General features: G+C 38.4%; 1 protein-coding gene across 8 annotated transcripts in view; it reads right to left on the reverse strand.

The window, feature by feature from the left end:
• The window catches only part of CNOT1 (CCR4-NOT transcription complex subunit 1), a 98,083-nt gene that overhangs the window by 52,579 nt on the left and 23,976 nt on the right, over positions 1 to 21,528 (reverse strand). For all 8 annotated transcript variants that reach the window (XM_027857907.1, XM_027857903.1, XM_027857905.1 and 5 more), the window contains exons 3-13: positions 14,815 to 14,922; positions 13,881 to 13,979; positions 12,787 to 12,855; positions 12,648 to 12,702; positions 11,169 to 11,372; positions 8,508 to 8,676; positions 6,840 to 6,966; positions 6,599 to 6,709; positions 4,749 to 4,919; positions 4,183 to 4,310; positions 1,896 to 2,136 (exon numbers count right to left, since the gene is read on the reverse strand). In XM_027857907.1, coding sequence (XP_027713708.1) covers positions 1,896 to 2,136; positions 4,183 to 4,310; positions 4,749 to 4,919; positions 6,599 to 6,709; positions 6,840 to 6,966; positions 8,508 to 8,676; positions 11,169 to 11,372; positions 12,648 to 12,702; positions 12,787 to 12,855; positions 13,881 to 13,979; positions 14,815 to 14,922 — 1,482 coding nt within the window. The remainder of the gene's footprint in view (positions 1 to 1,895; positions 2,137 to 4,182; positions 4,311 to 4,748; positions 4,920 to 6,598; positions 6,710 to 6,839; positions 6,967 to 8,507; positions 8,677 to 11,168; positions 11,373 to 12,647; positions 12,703 to 12,786; positions 12,856 to 13,880; positions 13,980 to 14,814; positions 14,923 to 21,528) is intronic.

Genomic DNA, 21,528 nt, shown 5'->3' on the forward strand with positions numbered 1-21,528 from the left:
TGCTTAGAAGTTTCATCTCAACTAAAAGGAAGCCTACTACAACAGTAAAATAGAAGCAATTTTAAGGCACAGAAAACTCTGGGACCTGTGGCAAATTCACTCAAGTACCACAAATCTCAGGATAACAAACTTCTAATTCTCAATGACCAGAAAAATAAAACCTAAAATTTTTTTCAATCTTAAAAAAATTAAAGGCTGATCAAACCCGGCCCAAGCACACGATTACAGCATTTATATTATTTCTTAATACTGTTTTAAAGTGTTTGCTCTTAAATTATAAAAACGCCTTATTTATATTGAAACTTTGTTAACCTGTTTAAACTGACCTAGAAGACACTACTCCATTTGTAACAATGATTTTTTTCTCCCTGATAAAGGTCTCATTTCTATAACAGGGAAGTGATTCAGATGTTTACGAATAAGAGCCATTCTCCAATAGATAAACGGTCAGAAGTTACAAATGCACAGTTTTCAGAAAAAGAAATCCAAACTATCAAAAGCCATATAAAAAAATTCTCCAAATCACTTAGAGAAGAAATGCACATTAAAACAACTCTGAGGAGGTTCTACCTCACCCCCATCAGACTGATGAAGTTGACACAGACTGATGAAGTTGACAAAAAAGGAAACACCACATTCTGGTGGGACTGTGGGAAAACAGGCATGTGAATGTCTGCCGGGTGGAGCCGGTCCATCCATTCTGGATAACAATTTGGAACTGGGTCCATAAAGTTATTAAACTGCACATACCTTTGCCCCAGCTACCCCTACTACTAAAGTTGTACCCCAAAGAGATAAAAGGAAAACGACTCATATATACAAAAATATTTATGGCAGATTTTTTTTTTTGGTGGTGGCAAAGAACTGGAAACTAAGGGGAGCCTGTGAATCAAGAAAGAGATGAACAACTTATGGCACACAAATGATAGAATACTGTTGTGGTGTAAGAAATGATGAAGGGCACAACTTCAGAGGAAACTGATGCAGACTGAAGTGAGTGGAACATGAAGAGAAAAATTAATACAATGACAATATTGTAAAAACAAACAACTTTCAAAAGATATCTTGTACTTCTTTTTCACCAGAATGCAGACACATTAAGGGTAAAGTATCACTGATTATAAAGCAGTAAGCAAACTAAAGTTTACACAATTATTTACAGTGCTTGAAACTGTAGTTATTTATTAAACTAAATGAAACTAAATTGTACTTCTAGAAAAAATTATCTTTATAAAGACAGTCTTCAGTGTCTCAAAGTAGAAAGGTCATACAAAAAATAGCTTAAGAGGCTGGGACTAATAGTGACAAGATTTCCTGGCTATTTTGAGAAACACTCTTTTTTTATGTAATTACTATGAAAAAACAACAAAGTATACATGATTTCCAAACTCTACATACACAGTCTTGTTTTGAGAAATGGGCTCAAAGATTAAAACGTGCATGCACATGTAACAGGTAGAATCACAATACATGTTTTAGAACTGTGGGTGGATCCTATTTGATAATGAGTTAGCACAAGGAAGTTGGTACAAGTCGTAGAAAGAGGTGCAAGATTTTTGGAAGCAAGTACAAATACCAGAAACATGGACTATTAAGGATGAGTCAGAAGGAAATATTCAAGAAAATGCTCTGCCTATCAAACATATTGAAAAGTATTCTATCATCAGAGAAATGACATCAGATCTAGAGGTGGTAGGGACCCAGCAAAGAGAGGGCCACCTGCCCAGGATCACAGAACTGAAAGTCTATGTTGTGAATGCAGGAAGTCTTCCTAAGTCATTGAGTACCACCAAGTTTCAGGACATGGATGGAGAATCCATTTAAAAGATAAGGAGAATTTTTCCTGCAGAAAAAATAATTAAGTGAAACAGACTGGCAAAGTGGTGAATTCTTACCTGCCCGTGCCAGGCATAGTGCAAAATAATGGCAGAGTTGGGATGATTTCCAAGGAAAATTGGCATCAGGGTAGAGATGAGCTCATGGCGCAGTGTATGCCAAGAAGTGTTGATCTGTAGTAAGGCTAATACCAACATATCTGGACAGTGCTTGATGGGAAAGCTGAAGAGCTGTTTAACCTGCTCATACTGCCCCACCTCTGCCAGTCGCAAGAGAGATTCAATCAAGTCCAGGCTCTTCCTAACCAAAACAGAAATTAGATGGCATATGAGAATTCACATATAAAAAATTAGTTTTCCAATTTAAAACCACCATTTTCAGCTACTCAAATCAACATTCTATGGTATAAACATATTCCTCTCCTTAAAGTTTATTCATTCATTCATTCATTCAACAAGAGATCAAAATCCCTTACTTCTTAAGCAACTATTTTGGTTAAAGCTATGCTAACATTTCACCATTGAAAGAGGGCATGAAAATCACCTCTACAGCAATGATCTCCAAATCTCTATGAGCCCCATATTTGTCCCAGTATCTCATAGGAAATCGCCTTTTAGGCATTTCAAACTGGACATCCCAAAGACATCCCAAATCCCTTCCCTCTTCCAAGTTGTCCTATTTCAGTCAAAGGTACCGATATCCTTTGCATCTTCCAAGTTTCTAGCTTTGACATTATGCAACATCTCTGTCTCTGTTGCTCCATATCTTGCCATCTCCACCTCCAACATACTTCCGAAATCCAACCTCTTCTCTCCACTTCTAGAATCACTATCTTGGCTCAGCTTGTCATCATTGTTCACCTACATTCTGGCGACAGCTTCCCAACTGGTCTCAGTGCTTTCAGTCTCTTCCCACTTCAGTTCACCCTACACACTGCTAACAATGTGACTTTAAGTGCAAATCTAACCAGGCAAATCCTACTCAAACAACTCCAGTGGCTACCAATGGCTTCTGGGAAAAAATTAAGTCTTCTGCTCAGCTATTAAAATGTGACACAACCTAGCCCCAAACTATCAACATCATTTCTGCCAAACTGGCCTTTCACACACAATATTACATTTGCTATCTTCATCTGCATTTGCCCTGGCTGTCCCCCATCCCTGGAATGTAGGCCATCTGAATCTCTACCTCAGAGTCACTCTTTTCCTCATGTTCATATATTACCTGCTACATGAAGCCTTTCTCAATACCCCAACTTCTAATGTCCACCCTTCCAAACTACCTTATACTTAAATATTTTGAGTTTATTAGTATTTTTTTGGGGCGGGGGGAGGAAGGGGAAAAGGGATGAAGCTATCTCCCTAAACAAAGTGAAGCTAGAAAATTTAGCTACTTTTGTAAGTTGAGAAATAATTAAGTTGCAAGACAGGAGAAACAATCCCTGTTTTACCAACAAATACCCTGTTTTACATCTCAACCCCTCCAAAAAAATTAAATCAGCAGCTTCATCTTCTCAGTTGAAGTGAACCTATGTGCTACTACTAATCAAATGACAATTATGCCACTGTTCTATCTTCACCTTGAAAAAGAAAGAGAAGGGAAGATGATGGGGGAGAGGGGAGAACAAACAAGGAGGGAAAGGAGAAAAGAAGTAATTAACACTTTATTTCAGGAAGTGTGAAATTCTGGCCTCAAATCCAAATAACCACTTGTAAACATTCTCAAATTCCCAACTTTGGAACGAGCTTGACGTCAGGTATTTCAAGAAGATATGGATACAATGCTCACAAGAGGAAATGTGAAGGAAATATCATACAACTTGTCTCTTGGACCAGAAAGAAACAGCCAAAAGTAACACTCATTACGTAGCCCATCTTACAAACAGCAAACTACAAATTTATGTAGGTCCATTATCGCCAGTACATAATGCACTGAATTTGCTGGCTATTAAAAAGTTATGCATTTCAAGAGGCAGCTAGGTGGCGCAGTGGATAGAGCACTGGCCATAAAGTCAGGAGGACCGGAGTTCAAATCCGGCCTCAGACCAAACACTTTACACTTACTATCTGTGAGACCCTGCGCAAGTCACTTAACCCCAATTGCCTTAAAAAAAGAAAATATATTTGGGGCAGCTAGGTGGCGCAGTGGATAGAGCACCAGCTCTGAGGTCAGGAGGACCTGAGTTCAAATCCCGGGCTCTGACACATAACACTCGCTAGCTGTGTGACCCTGGGCAAGTCACTTAACCCCGTTGCCTAGCAAAAACAAAACAAAACAAAAAAGTTATCCGTTTCAAAAGAGAGAAATCCAATTTCCATTGTAGAAAAATAAAGAGATAAGATTTACCATGTGGCAATTTCTCGATTGTCATCCTCTGGTGGTGCTTTGAGGATATCAGTGGCAACTGTGTGACAGGGATAGTCAGCAAAACAGAAGATCTCTGGATTTATCAGTGAATGCTGAATGAAGGAGAGCTAGAACAAGAAAAATACAAACTTTACGGTACCTCATTTAGGACTTGCTGATTGAACTCTTCCAACTGTAAGTATCTTTTACATAAATACGCACCATAATGCCATACTCAACAGTACAAGAAAATGGAAAAATGTGAGTCTCTCCAGAACTCTTCACATTCCTACAAATAACTCAGCTACAAAATCCAAAGGAAAGCACTGCGGTGATTTGCTGCTGGGATTCTTGTGCAAACAACTGGACGGTTTTATCTAAATTGAGCATGCCTTATATTTAAACTGAAGCTATACAGAAGTGTGATCACATTCTTTTAAAGTAAAGAAAGTTGATTTCTAGTTTATAACAAGAATCAAGTAATATAGGTACATAATACTTTATCCATCAGTTAAATACTGTCATTACTTTCTTCTCCTTGTAAAAATTAGGTAATATAGGCTTACCTGGCCCTCTGCATGTTTCCAAGGCCTATAAATAAGGTCCACTGGGAAGACTTCCAAGCCTAGACCTCTCTGAATGCCATATACCACATTCTGAAGTCCTTTGCTGTCACGAATTTGAAATCCAGGGTGGTCCAATTCATAGGTTACTTCCTTGAAATTCAAACTTGGATTCTAAAACCAGGAGGGAAAGATATAAACAAATAAGCCTATAGCACAACTTGCTACCACCATCTGAAATTGGAGTTGGGGGAAGTTTGCAGGGTTTTGTTTTTTTTTCTTATAGTAGTAACATTAAAACACTATTACCAGACCAAGTGAACTCAGTCTAAAGGGAGGCTAGGGGGCAGCTAGATGGCGCCGTGGATAGAGTATTGGCTCTGGACTCAGGAAGACCTGAGTTCAAATCTGGCCTCAGACATTTGACACTCATTAGCTGTGTGACCCTAAGCAAGTCACTTCACCCCACTGCCTTGCAAAAAAAGAAAGGACAGGACAGGAAAGGAAAGAAAGAGAGAGAGGCTAAAGGAGGGAGCCCTCAACTTTAGTAGGAGATAGTTTTCAAATTACTGGACAGACTATAGGAAAGCTGTGACTCTCCAATTCATAGTTTCCATTCATACGCTTTGAGCAGCCTCCATTTTCTCTGTGTCAAAGATCTACCACCTTTACCCTGAGCAGAAAGACACAAAGAATAAAAAAATTCAAGACATCTATCAAGACTAACCATATCATAAAGCTTTCCAATGGTCAAAATGATGGTGTTGAAGATCTAGTCAATATTCTGTATAAGTTATATTACATAATCCTTCTAACCAAAGACTATAACAAGCATTTAAATAAGTGCATGTATTACACTGAATTAAATGATGTTTATATCATCAAACAGAAGCTTAAGGCTCTAATCTGAGTAATAACTAATCCTTTTTTTAAAACAAAAATTCAAGTACAAACTCTTCATGTGAAATTGGCCTTTTTCCAGATGACTATTTTTCATCTCAATTTACAAGAAAACTGCTGCTACACAGCTAACAAGATGAAAAGGAAAGGTTTGTGTGATAACTTTAAGAAATAAGTTTAAAAGCTGGCCAACAGGTGTATGCCATCATGGAAGTAAAAGGGATAGAGAGAAGAAACTAATTGAAATATAAATCTAAATTAAGATACAACCTAAAACCATCATCCCGACTTTTTTTGGTACCAAGAAATCCAAAATCTTCCTATAGTTTAATACTTCATTTCAATTATACTCAAAATGCCATTTAGTTTGGGTCCTTAACCTTCCAGCGTAGTCTGACTATTCAAGGTAGAGTAATATAGTCTGTGACTAACCTAATAGTCAGGGAAATTGAACTATAGGTTTTATAACTTTGGATATTATCCTTGAGAAAACTCCATTCACATCCTCAACTATCTTCAAATGGACGTTTATTATATTGGCAAACTAGGACCTTCTTTTAATTTCAGCATCCCTATCCTCAAAACCTCAATCTTTCTTCAGAGAATGAATTCCTTGGAAGGCTTCCCTGGGTGATTCCTTCTGTTTCTTTCTCATCCTCTTTTCTGGGCACTATCTTCTAGCGCCCAAAAGAAGTCTGCAAAGGTCTATAATACTGAAGGAATAGTCACTGCTATCCAACTGTCTTTGAAATCACTGCTCCACAAACTTATTCCATTATTTACAGTCCTACCTGTTCTGTCACCTAACTTTTTTCTATTTCATTTGCTAGGTGAATGTAGTAAAGGAAATGTGAAAGGGAAAATTTGCTTTGGGAATAAATACAGCTGGTTATTGCTTCCCTTTGGAATCTACTTCACACAACACTTAAAAAGCAGAATGGCAACAAACTCACCAACTCTTTGAGAACATCAATCAAGACTTCAACATTCCAGGTATGGGCCTGTGCTCCATCACTTTTATCTTTTCCATCACTCCATATTCCACTGCCAGGAGCTGAGATAGACTGAAAAAGTGGAACTTTTCATTAACAAACAGAAATGATTGGCAATAATAATCACAGAAGAATTTAATTACAATGAAGAAGCTAGACTATTACAAGTCACTTGGTAAAATGTTTGGTCTCTGATACTCACCTGTAATGGAATGCCATCTGTCAACCCTGAATGAGTCCGAGCCATCATTCCCAAAACCCTGGCAACTTGGGCAGCTGTGACCTCTCGAACACCAAACTGCATGATTATATTGCGACATTCTTCAATACTGAAAGAAAAACATTAACTTCAAAATAGGATGGTATACTAAAAAGTGAGCCAGTCAATAAACATTTGTTGACTGCCTGTGTGCAAGTCACGATGCTGAGTGCTGGAGATACAAAGAAAGGTAAAGGATAGTTCATGCTCTCAAGGGGCATAGTCTAACCATGGAACTTTTTGGTTAATTTTGTAATAGTCAAATAAACGGAAAAGTATGACCAACAATTTTTGAAGGGTGTTTGCATAAATTACATAGCCTAGGTAATTTGGTCCACTTTATATTATTTTAATATTGCTAGATTGGGAGTATAAAATCTACTTAACTAATCATGAGGGAAAAATAACCACAAATGGAAATAATTAACATTGGGAATTATTGTGGGTACAGAGGGATACTGATGTACTCTTGGTGAACATTTTTTTTTTGGTGAGGCAATCAAGGTTAAGTGACTTGCCCAGGGTCACACAGCTAGTGAGTTTCAAGTGTCTGAGGCTGGATTTGAACTCAGATCCTCCTGTCTCTAAGGCCTGAGCTCTACTGTGCCACCTACCTGCCTCCTTGGTGGATATCTAGAAAACGATCTGAAATGGAAATAAGCTGTTTAACTTGTTCATAACCTCTGACCCAAAGGTTTCATTGTATACACTGGAATGAAGGAGATCATGGACATTAAAAAAAAAAAATGCCCATAGACCAGGCCTGCACAACCTGTGGGCCATCGGAAATCCTTTGGCTTGCTACAGATTCAGGAATGGCTAAACAAATTATGGTAGGTACATGAATGTAATGTAACATTACTCTGATGGGGGGGGACAGCTGGCTGGTGGAGAGAACACCAGGCTGGAGTCAGGAAGATCTAAGTTCAAATCCAGTCTCCACACTATCTACCTCATTTGCAAAGTGGGGAGAATGATATCCCCCTATCTGGGTTGTTGTGAGAATCAAATGAGGCAATAACTGTAAAGCACACAGCAAGTGCCTGAAACATAGTAGGCACTATAGAAATGTTGGCTATTATTATTAGCTATAAGCAATGATTCGAGAATACAAAGAAGACTTATATAAACTGACAGAAAGAGAAGAGGAAGCATGAAAAAAAAAACCGCACAGACTACAACAATGCAAACAGAAACTACAACAACAAAATATTTACAATTAAACATTGGGAACTGATAACAAGTTTGGCACCAAAGCAGAGAGACAGAAGGCACCTCCTCCCCCCTTCTTTGCAGAGATGGAGTCAGATTAAGGGTATGGAATAACAAAAAAAAGTCAGACTTGTTCCTAGACTGGCTGGTTTGGCTGAAACATTCCCCCCCCCTTTATTCTTTATTATAAAGGCTGACTCTCTGGCATAGAAAGGGATACATTTAGAAATCTAAAAGGCATCAGTGGTTTGTTTTTGTTTTTTTTAAAATATGATCAAAGTAAAGACAAAGGTGGCAAACTATATAATAGCAGAACACATTTCCGAAATACATAGTAAAAAAAAATCCATACTGAAATTCGTAGGCAATTCTTTTTATAATAATACTATTACTACCAACCTTGCACAGAAGCCATAGCCTACTTCTTGCATGAAGTCTGCCAGAGAGCTCTCCATCATGGTTTTAGCTATCCCTCCAGAATCAGGCAGGATCCTGTCCATTAGAATGTCCCGTTTTTCAGAGTAAAGTAGTGGTGCAAGCACCACGGGACAACGTTCCTGGGGAAAATCTGTCCAAGAAGAAGGATGGTTAAAAACTAATAATAAAAATACCTAGTATTTATAGTATTTATATAACACCTACTATGTGAGCAGCACTGTGCTAAGCACTTTACAAATACTACCTCATTTGACCTTCAAAACAACCTTTGAGGCAGGTGCTATTATTATCCCCATTTTTACAGTTGAGGAAATTGAGGCAAGCAGTGGTTAGGGTTTGACCAAGATCACACAGCTAGTTGCCTATGGCTAGAATTGAACTCAGGTTTTTCTGACTCCAAGCCCAGCACTCTATCCACAGAGCCACCCAACTACCTTAGACAAGTGCTCTGCTGTTGTCCAGTCATTTTTTAGTCATGTACAAAACTTTGTGACCCCCTTTTGAGGTTTTCTTGGTGAAGATACTGGAGTGGTTTGCCATTTCCTTCTCCAACTCATTTGACAGAAAAGGAAACCAAGACAAACAGGGTGAAGTGACTTGCCCAGGACCACACAGTTAGTAAGTGTCTGAGGTCACATTTGAACTCACGAAGTTAAGTCTCCCTGACTTCAGGCCCAGTGCTCTAACCACTGTGGCACCTAGCTGCAGCACCAGACAATTTTTATGTTAATCAAATATTAAGCAAGCCATTTTTCACTTCCCACAAAAAACTTGGCTCCTGTCATTCACAGGTTCTTTGTCAAAGCAAGGCTCTGTCTTGATCAATCCTAGGATGAGTTACTGAGCTCATTTTAAAACCTAATTTCCATGCTTCATGTCAGTCAGTCAGTTCTAAAGCACATATTTTGTTATTTTATTCTAAAGCACATTTACTATGTGCCAAGGACCCTGTTAAAAGCATACATATGCACTCCTCATGTTTCTCCTTTGGAAAAGATGACTCTTGGTGATGGGACACAGCTACTGGGGTCAAAAGTACAAAGTCAGGGAAAACAGGCCCTGCCCTCATATGCTATGTGTTCTAACAGAGAAGGCAATGGGGTAAATACAAGAGAAATAGGAGTATATGGAAAATAAGCTCAGAGGAGAAGGCCCCAGCAGCTAGGGGGCCTAGCAAAGGCTTCCTGAAGAAGGCAGGATCTGAGATGAATCTTGAAGGAAGCCAGGGAAAAAGAGGCGAAAATGAGGAGAGCATTTTAGGAATGGGGATACCTGGCACCCGAAATGGGAAATGGAGCAGCATGCAAGAGGAACAGCAAATAGGATGGAGTACACAGCGGTGAGTCTAAGACGACTGGAAAAGTAAGAAAGGGCCAGGCTGTAAATGCCAAATGTCTCTATTTGATCCTGGAGGTAATGGGAAGCTGTGCTGTAAGAAAATCACTTTGGTGGTTGAGTGGGTGGACAGTAGACCAGTCAGTCACTATTTCAATGCTCTAGATGAAAGGTGGTAACGACCTAAACTGAGGAGGCAGATCTGAGTAAAGAGAAGGATGTGTGAAAAATGCTGTAAAAACAAAAATGTTAAGATCTGGGACTATACTGCACATGTAGAGGAGAGAGAGAGGAGCTAAGGATGACCCTAAGGTTGCAAGTCTGAGTTAGTAGAAGGATGGTAGTCCTTGAGATGACTGTGACAGTTCAGAGGGCATGGTTTGGAGAAGAAAGATGACTCTGTTTTGCACTACTCTAGCCTAACAGTACTTTTTAATAGAGCTTCCATATTAATTTGATTAAAAATGACCAGTCAGTGTTAGTTTGGTAACATTCACAAAAACTAAGATTTGATTTTCCCCATAAGAGAACTACCAATCGATTTCCAATTCAAGAACTGACAGAGAACTATGAATGCTCCTATTTGCTTCCCTTTAACTGAGATGAAATAGTACAACTCAAAATGAAGCCTACAAGCCCCAGGAGACACCAAGAAAAGCCAACATCAATGACAACAACTATGCCCCCTCACCAAGAGGCCCTTTTCCAAAGCAGAAGCATTAAGGGCCATATTCTGAGACTTAAAACTATTACTTTCAGTTTCAATTATCCTAAACTACTAACAGAAAAATAAAATGTGCAGAAAGCCTTAGAACTGATGACAACCTCTCAACTTTCACTCATATTCAGCTTCTCGGGCAGATTTGTTTGGGCTTAACTACAGTTGCTCCCAATGTTCACATCATGTTAAGCACTCTTCTTAAACCTATTCAAAGACCTTTCCTGCTCTTATCCTAAAAGATTTAACTGGAGAACCATATTCCTCCAGTTAAAATATGAATTCCAGTTCCAACATAGGGTTCATTAGATCACTTAACCTTCTCTCCAAGTAAAAGACCCCAGAACGGGAATCACAAGATAGGTAAAGAAGATGAAACAGCACCATCAAGAATTTCTAGCACAAAATGCTCTGCAATGCTTTTAATAGGACATTTAACAAGAGCAGAAGGGTGAATGTCTCCCTTTGTAGGGCCCACCTACTAAATAAATTATTTTTAATCAGCTAAAGTGAAAGTGCCTAAAGACTGCCATTCATAGCAGTCCACCAGACAGAGGGAAGGGTCTTACCTCTACGCAGTGTCTTAAGAAAAGCGTCGATCTGTTCCTGTCCAACCCCAAAAGCTCCCTTCTGCCCAAAAAGGAGATGGGAGAGGAGGAGGTGCAGGACCTCTATGGCAATATCTTGGAAGCCACCTTCTTGATTTCCACTGACGTCTGCGTCAATGTAAGAGCGCAGAAGATCTGGAAGCTTCTGTTTGACAAATTGGGCAGCTAGAACAAGAAATCAACAATAAGCCATTATTTCTGTGCTATTAAAAAAATAAAATAAAAAATAAAAAACCCAAACTCCTAAGAATCCAGTGCTTCTCTACTGCCTCTCAAAACCTCACTCTTCATTTTCTTCTTGGCCCCAACTCTAACACTGTCAAATCAGATCAGAATCAAGCCTGACACTGGCACAGAACCAATTCAATTTAAAGGGCACCACACTCTAAAATGAAGCTATGTTAAAACACCCACAGTCTGGGTTTGGTCACTACTACTTTTTAAAAATCCCCATCCCCTCTCTCTGTCCACACACACAGACACAAATATTGTAAGCTAAAACAAGAAAAGGAAAAGGCAGGTTATCATGAGACACGGTCACTGTGTTGGTTGATTATGCTTAACTGTTTCTTCTTTTGAGACAGCTGGATGATACAGTGGATAGAGGGCTGGGCCTGGATTCAGGAAGATTGAGCTAGAGACTTAATTTGGTTGTGCGACCCTGGATAAGTAAAATGGGTATAATAATAGCATCTACCTCCCAGAGCTGCTGTGAGGATCAAAAGAGATAAAAATTATAAAGCACTTAGCACAGTGCCTGGCACACAGTGAACACTATACAGATATTAGTTATCACAAGGGAGAGTTTACTGAAGGGTGGGGGGCGGGGGTAGGTGATATCTGGGAATGGCTGATATAAAAAACATCAATTAAACAATATTCAAACTGTTGTTAAAAGTTGTCATGGGGCAGCTAGGTGGCACAGTGAATACAGCTCTGGCCTTGGAGTCAGGAGGACCGGAGTTCAAATCCAGCCTCAGACACTTAACGCTTATTAGCTGTGTGACCACCTTGGGCAAGTCACTTAACCCCAACTGCCTCACCAAAAAGAAAAAAAAAAGTTGTCATGGTTGTGTCTTTTCAAAGTATGCAAGCACCACATAGAAGAAGCAGTCTATCAAGCTTAAAGAAACATTTCTAAGTACCATGGCTCCAAATAATCAGCAAGAACATGTGGAAACATGTTTTCAAAATCATCTTCCCACATCTTCTACAGCCTGACTTCCTTTCAAAGTGCTACTGCTAAGAACCAGGGTTATCACAAGGTGATGTGTGACAATTAGGTGACTACTTATTATTTCAACATCCAAGAGGCAAACCAAGGTTAGACAGAAAATAAAACACCTGATTGATTACCTGGGCCTATGTAAGTTCTATTTTACTTTAAAAGAGTAGGAATTCTAACTTCATTAAAGCATTTTGAAGACTTTACTGACTTACCAAAACCTCGTAGATCTGAGCTAGAAGAATTCAAGAGAGCAAGACCAAAAATGACCTGAAACAAAAAGATGAAATTAAAGTAAAAACCTTGATATGTTAATTCCAACTTACCCCACCTTCACAGTCCAAAATCACCTACCTCTTGAACCTTGCTTAACTTGAGAACTTTACTCAGCTGGGCAAATAAGTGAGGTGAAGGCTTTAGACTCTGAAACCAACAAAATTGTGACACATGAATGACTTTATTTAAGTTTCCTAAAACTTCTATCTATTCCTTGATCTGGGTATCAGCGAAGATAAGCAAAACAATTCTACAGAGGGCCTGCCCACAGCAAAACACACTAGAACTCATATTTATGGCCTAGTATCTATCACCCTTAATTTTCAATCAATCACATTTCTTCTCCAAAAAAACTATGAAGAAGGTAGTAAATATGGCCCAGGGTCACAAACTAAAAAAAGAAAGTGTAAGAGTCCAGGTCTTCTGACAATAAGTTCAAAACTCTTTAAAGTCAGTCAAGTTTCCTCTTCTCTTTACAGTAGGAAGTGACTGCAGAGCATGATCCAAACTTTGCAGAAGTCTAGTTTATCGCACAAGCTGCCTGCATTTCATTGAAGAGGGGCATGGTCACAATGCCAACAGTTAAACTACAACGAAAGCTAGTAGGAAAGCTGTGGGAAAAAGCTCTGAATGTGGAATAAGAAAACTGGGTTTGAATTGCAGGTCTTTTCAGTACTAGTACTAGTGTGACTTCGGGAACATCAATCACTATTGTCCAGGAACAAAATTCCCTAATCTACAATATTAAGGGGTTGACCACATGACCCCTAAGGGTCATGTTTAAGATCACAATTCTAAAATCCTGTATCACTTGGGGTGTAAAAACAGCATAATGCTAATGCATTATAATCTAAGATCTTTGCCATCAAGATAATAAACTAGATACAGGCATGAGAAACCTGCAGCCTCCAAAGCCACATGTGGCCCCTCTAGGTCCTCAAGTATGCCCTTTGACTGAATCCAAACTTCACAGAACAAATCCCCTTAATAAAAGGATTTGTTCTGTAAAATTTGGCTTCAGTCAAAAGGCCACACCCAAGGACCTAGAAAACCACATGTGGCCTGGAGGCCAAAGGTTCCCCACTTCTGAACTAGAACATCTGAGAAAGACAAAATGGCTCTTCTGAAAAACCTAATATCCAGTTCACAGGATAATTATAAAGACTACAAACCTTCTGATAGTGCAAAGGATTATCAATGGCATAGGACAGCGTCGAGATAAAATTTGGCTTTGTAATCAGTGATGCACACTCCTGAATCAGAAACTGAGTCTAAAAGAAAGAATAATTGGTAACTATTCAAATTGTTTAAATTATTATTCAAATGCTTATATAACATAAGCACCTGATCTTTTCACAATTTTTTTAAACAAGGGGTATATAAATCTATTTGAATACTTTCTCCTCATTACTTAAAGCAACTTTAAAACATATTCTACATTAGAAAAACAAAACTATAAAGACAGCTAAATAAATGCAATGACCAATACTAATCTTAAACAGATGAGCAAACACTTCTCTTAATACAGAGATGAGGGACAAATCTTTAGTATTTAAATGTAATATTTACAACCAATACAAATGCAATGATACTTTTACTACAAAAAGATATTTCCAATACTTCAGATTCATCACCAAAGGTAATTAAGAGGTAGAAGGTCTCTAGCCTCAAGGAGGTAAAGTCTCCCCTTCCCTTAGCAGGGCATTCCCTCTATCCTCAACAAGAGGAATTAAAGCTTCTTAACCTGTGATGGGGGGCTGGGGAGTGAAGAGAAGTGTCCTACATTCCTTAGAATGATCCCACAGAGTCAGTTAGCACCTACTCCACTTTCAGGTAAGAAAAGCCCAAAAGATATATTTTCCCTGAACTAGATCCAGGACCCCTGAAAATACCCAAGACAGCATCACTGCCTATTCTTTAGCCACTAACACCACTGTCTTAGAGCCATATGAACTAAAATTCCCTACCAATTCCCTCCCAGTTATTAAAGAGGATTATCTTCAAAGCATTTAATTGATTTGTCATTGTCACTGAATATTTTCTGCCCAAACTGAAAACTGTGTGGTTAAAAGAAATATATACAATTTGATTATATGCACAAAGTACCTGATGAAAATCTTTGCCGCTACTTTTACCATCGCCACTGAAATCCACATGAGAAAATAGGCAGCGTAATAAATGCCTATCTGCCTCCGGGCCGTGTCGATTCACAATCTGAAGAAACCAATGAACATGTCTTCATTTAGAACAGGAAAGAGAATACGTTTCTTTGCTTAAAAACCCAAGTCACAAATAATTCCCAATCTACAATAAATACCCAATTATAGAAGAAGCTGAGATGCAGGCCCTATTGACTTTATAAATAATGAAATCTATTTAAATCATTCGGTCATCACTGACAAAAGGGAAAAAAGCTAATTAGGACACAACCTTAAAATCATTTTAATAAACAGGTATAGCACAATTACTCTAATCTTGAAGGTACAGGTAACTTTAAACCAGCAACATTTCACATGGGCCATGTTTAAATAATATCATAATTTTTCTAAATTTGGCTAAATTAAATGTCTTCCCAACCTGCCCTAACTTTTTTAACTCATCTACCTCAAAAAGGGAAGCAAATAGATTTCGTAGTAGACAGAGTTCTGGGGTCTGGAGTGAGGAAGACCTGAGATCAAATCCAGCCTCAGATACTTACCAGCTGTGCTACCCTAGGCAAATCACTCAACCCTATTTGCCTCAGTTTTTTCGTCTATAAAATAAGCTGGAGAAGGAAATGGCAAACCACTTCAGTACCTTTGCCAAGAAAATCCTAAATGGGGTCATGAGGAGTCAGGCTCAACTAAAAAACAATCAAACAAAAAACCTCAAGAAATAAGCTATTGGTCCAAATACAGTAGTTTTAAATGAATTAAAAAGCATTTAAGCATTTACTATGTGTCAAGCACTAAGCTAAGCACTTGGAGATACAAAGAGAAAAAATGGAATAGTCCCTGCTCTCAAGAAGCTCATACTCTAAAGTGGAAGAGATCACGCATTTAAAAAAAAAAAAAAAAAAAAAAAAGGAAGTTTGGCTTCAGGGTCCTAAGGGTACAGTGGTGAGGCCAATGTCAAGGCTGAGACATACTCAAGTTGCATTTGTGAATCAGATGGAAGTGTCCAGGGTCTGGACAGGATACAGAGGCATGGAAGATGGTAAGACCTAAAGAACCTCAGGTCGTCCTCCACTCCACTAGAAGGAAAAGAGTTGTTGATTCCCATCTCATCTTAGCCACCTGAGTGGCCAAGTAGCCCTGTCTATGAGCAGCTTTTTTTTTTTCTTCTTGGGGGGATGGGGGAACACCCCTAGTGCCACTAGTACCTAGGCAGTTAAAAACATTGTTCCTAGAAGTTTTCAGCTGTTCTACCCAAATTCAAGGGAATCTTACATTGAACTTAATATTCAGAAAGCTCCCAAGTCAACTAGTACCCAGAGTCAGGTTTGGAGAGAGCAAGAGACTTATCTATTCCAAGAACTTGGACTACAAGAAGATCAAAGTCAAGAGGAAACTTACTAACAGGACAAGCTGTATGCATGCAAATTAGTTGTCATTTCCCCCGTGCTTCTTTGAAATGATTGCTGACCTTTACACTATATTCACCCTAACATTAAATGACTGCCTCATTTTAGTCTTCCCTCCAAAAAAAATCTAGCCTAATATGCAACAGGAGAGTAACAATCTAGATCATATTCAACATACAAGAAATATTTCATATTTCATATATTCATAAGTTTCTCATCTGCTAACCAGGACCAAACTATAGTATAAAAATATCAAAAAAGGAAAATAACCTAGCAAATCTTTAAATCAATTCTAGAATTCCAATCTCCAAGGTCAACAAGTCACCAAGAGAATGTTGAACTACACACCTGTTTTTCCTGTCTTCTACATCAAAGAAAATGATCTTGGTAAAACAAAAGGGTAGGCTATTTTTTCCTTTCTAACAACCAATTTACATTAATTGCTCCTGGTCTCCAAATAAACACTCCTGTTATTTACTATAGAAAATGTGATGAGGAGCAGCTAGGTGGCGCAGTGGATAGAGCACTGGCCCTGGATTCAGGAGGACCTGAGTTCAAATCCAGCCTCGGACACATAACCCTTACTAGCTGTGTCCATTGCCTAGCAAAGTAAAAAAAGAAAAAAGAAAAAAAAAAGAAAATGTGATGAAGTTAGATTTGAGTTGTATAGCTCTGTAAAACGTGAGAGCTAAAAATTCAGATTCAACAAGTAAAGCTTGCACTTTTCAAGTTGGTTGTAAAGACCAATAACAAAGGTTCTTTGATCACTTCATTTCCTCAGAAAGATCAATCGGAGTCTCTCTACCTTAAATAGGAAAAGCACTAGATTTCACTGGACTTCTGCTAACTACATAGCATTTCAGGCTGAGACCTGGGAAAGACCTTAGCTTAAAAAGGCCAAAGTCTCCCATTGCATCTGGGGCCATCTCCAGTCATCCTGATCTATACTGCACCCTGATCTATATTGCCACTGGACCCAGATGTCTCCGGAGAAGTGAGGCTACTGACTTTGCATAGCCCTGCCTCACTTAACTTGCAAGTCAAGACAACACCTTCCTGATGTCACTGGTCCTCTTTAAGAACAAAGGACAAACAACAACAGTATTTTTGTGACCCTGGACAAGTCACTTAACCCTGTTTGCCTCAGTTTCCTTATCTGTCAAATGAGCTGGAGAAGGAAATGGCAAACTACTGCAGTATCTTTTCCAAGAAAACCCCAAATGAGGTCACAAAGAGTCAGATTGTAATCTAAAAAACTACAAAACTATACACACACACACAAATATATTTCCTTCTACCTCTAAATCTACAGTCCCATGAACTGAGACCCCCCCCCCCCACTGACACTTATTAGTTGTGTCCTAGGCAAAATACTACATCATTGCCTCATTTCTAAAAAGGGGAAATAACTGCACTATCAACCTCATTGTTACGAGCAAAGAGTTTTTAAAAACCAAAAAGTATAATTAATTATAAGTTTATTAATCATTACAATACTTTGGTATAAAAGAAAGGGAAAATATAATCATTGGTACAATAAGCAATCATATCTTCAAAGGAGATGTGCTATGCTAAAAGCTGAATAAATCACAAGAGGAAAAGAAAAATTTTATCTTACTGTTCATATATTAGCGGTTGAAATAGAAGTTTAGACTGGACAAAGACACCACTAATATTTCACTCACAGGTTTGAGAAATACCATAATACAAGGACAGCAAAAATAAGCTGTTAAGAGTCAGCTAAGTGATATATTGGTTAATGATGACTTACAATCAAGAAGACCCACGTTTGAACCCTGCCTTAGTAACTGACAAATCACTTAACTTCACTTCTGTCTCCTCTGCTGGTTCTTCATCTCTATCTCAGACTATGTATGCACCCCAAAGCTCTATTCTGGGACTGTTCTTTTTTCACTCTACATGAAACCTCATTTGGTGATTTAATCAGCTCCTTCTCTAGGCAAATGATCCCCATATCTATACATCCAGCCTTAGTCTCCCTCCTAAGCTGTCTCTTGAACATCTCATACTGAACGCCCTGATAAGCCTCTCAAAAGTAATGTATCCAAACCCTCCCAACTTATTTCTTGTTACTGACAAGAGTGCCACCATTTTCTCAGTCATCCAGGTCATCAGCCTCAGTATCATATTCAATATCTCACTCACTCTCACTCCACAAATCCGATCTGTTGCCAAATCTTGTCATTTTTACCTATACAACACCATATGTGTGTATACAAAGCATTATACATGTATATATTACAGACATATATATTATACATACGCATATATTTCTCCTCTCCACTCACATACCCATCACCCCAAGTTCAGATCCTTACCACCTCTCACCTGGACTACTGCCAAAGTCTTCCAATTGGTCCCTCTTTCTCAATTTACTCCCCATTACAATCTATACTCATCCAGCTGCCAAAGTAATTTTCCTAAAATGTAGATGTGACTGTGTCATCCTCTACCCAATCAGGTTCTGTGGCTCCCTATTATCTCCAGGATCAAATATCACACTCTGTTTGGCATCTGCAACTCTTTGTAACCTGGCCCCTTCCCCTCCTTGCAGTCTTCTTATACCTTAGAGCTCTTCATGGCCTCTACAATCCAGCTTGCATTTCTTCCCCCTAACACTCCATTTGTCCTTCACCTGGCTGACTCCCATGCCTAGACTTTTCTCCCTCCTCTCCTCCATCACTTCAGTCCCCCCACCTTCTTGAGGCCTTTTCCAGTGATAGTCCCCTTCCCTGAGGGACTTTGCTGCCTTCTTAGGATTTTCAACACTTAGGATAATGGCTGTGGCATAATCAGTGCTTACTGACAACTTCATTCATTATCCAAACACACTACATCTAGCTTATAAACAAGTTACATTTACAGCTACTCTTAACAAGTGAATGAATTTAAGCAATTTATTCAAAGCTCCAAAAAGAGCAATTGAAAGTCAGAGATCAGAACTGATTACAAGTCACTTGTTCATACTTCCACCAAGTATTTTCTTAATGTGATAACTTAAAAATAATTGCTGAGTACTTATGCTACGGTGGATAAAAACGTAAAAACTATACTTTTTAAAAAACCAACATGAAGATTGTCAAGGTACGCTGAAGTTGAACAGATATCATCATGCAAAAGAAAATTTAATTTTTAATGTTCCTGCATGTGATAATATGTTCAAATAAACTTTGGTTAAATTTTGCAAATAGGTTGCAACATACCATACATTATTTCGTACTAATCCCCTCAACAACTCAGCAGTTCCTGGGCCAATTCTTTATTTTTTTTTTGGTGAGGCAATCAGGATTAAGTGACTTGCCCAAGGTCACACAGCTAGTAAGTAACAAATGTCTGAGGCCACATTTGAACTCAAGTTCTCCTGACTCCAAGGTCAGAGCTCTATCCACTGCGCCACCTAGCTGCCCCCAAGGCCAATTCTTAATAGCCAAAACACTGGACCCTCACCAAGAAGAACTAGATTGAAGCCCCACCTCTAACACACACTGCCTTTTGTAATCCTGGACAAGTCACTTAAACAGAATGGTCTAGCCTGGTGGTGTCAAACTCAAATAGAAACAAGGTCACTAAATTTTATGTTAGGGTACCTGTGGGCCACAAATTATTGACTTGGAAAACCACATAGTAACATTTATAGTATTTTTATTTATTTTGTTAAATATCCTCCCTCACTGCCCTCTATTACATTTTAATCAGTTCCTACTATTGCAGAGAAGGTGCCAATATGAATTGCTACAAGGCATCTTATCACCTGGGGAGTACCTTATATTAATAAAATGACAGCTCCAATACTATCCCTAAATACAATCAGCAACTCTGCCATAACATGAAAGTTACTATTCAATGAATGTGTATCAAAGAGTTTTGAAAGTCATATAAGTGAACTGGTCAAAGTCCCTTTAATACTTTGATTCATCTGGGATTACAGAAGTGATAATTTAGTTTACTAAAAGTACCTATAGAAATGAACTGGTCCAACCATTCCGGAGAGAAATTTGGAACTATGCCAAAAGGGCTACAATTGTGCATTCTATCTGACCCTGAAACATTGCAAGCTCTGTGTCCTGAAAGAGATCAAAGAAAAAGGAAAAGGACCTAGTTGTACACAAATATTTATAGCAGCTCTTTTTGTGGTGGCAAAGAATTGGAAATTGAGAGGATGCCTATCAACTGGGGAATGGCTAAAAAAAGTTATGGTATATGATTGCAATGGAATACTATTGTGCTATAAGAAATAATGAATTTCCTTTCAGAAAAACCTGGAAAGACATGAACTGATGTAAAGTGAAGTGAGTAGAACCAAGAGAACATCATACACAGCAACAGCAACACTGTGTAATGATCAACTGTGAATGACTTAACTATTCTGAGCAATACAACGATCTAAGACAATTCTGAAGGACCCATGATGAAAAATGCCTCCAGAGAAAGAACTGATGGAGTTTGAATGCAGATCGAAGCATACTATTTTTCACTTCATTTTTTTCATGGGGTTTTTTTTTTGGTCTGTGTTTCTTTTCACAACATGACTAATATGAAAATGTTTTGCATGACTGCACATGTATAATCTATAATAATTGCTTGCCATCTCAAGGAGGGGGGAGGGAAGAAGAAATCTAAAACTCAAAAATTTTTTAAATGAAATGTTAAAATTATTTTCACAAGTAACTGAGAAAAAAATTAATTTTCTTTTTTTTTTAAAGAAATGGACTAGTTCATTCTAAAACTAGAAATCATTTGCAAATTTTAGTTACCTCCTAGTCTCAGAATAGTAAGATGAAGATCATTAAATACAAACAAGTTTGGAGTTTTTAAAAATTTTAGTAGTTTTTATATCCTGGACATTTTACAACAACAAATACAGATTTTAACAAGTTGTTAGGTATACATACATACATACACACACACACACACACACACACACACACACTTAATGTTTAGTTTTTAAAGTCTGTATATATGTGTGAGAGATATTTAAGTTGACCTTTTGACTTAATCAGTATAAGGATGCTTAGTATGGAAACTCCCTCCATTGATGCCTATTGAAGAACACTGCTTAAAATAAAAGGCATTGTACAAAAACATATACAGACATATACCTAAGTTATGAAAGAAGTAGGACTTGAACCCAAATCTCCTGGACTCCCAGAGCCTGCCCTCTCTCCTGCATGACATTCTTCCTCTTTTGGAAGACATCAGACTGAGCCTTTAAATACTACCCTACCCTCATCAAGGGG

The sequence above is a fragment of the Vombatus ursinus genome, unplaced genomic scaffold (assembly GCF_900497805.2).
Source record: "Vombatus ursinus unplaced genomic scaffold, bare-nosed wombat genome assembly UNPS02012515.1, whole genome shotgun sequence".
Classification (NCBI taxonomy): Eukaryota; Metazoa; Chordata; class Mammalia; order Diprotodontia; family Vombatidae; genus Vombatus; species Vombatus ursinus.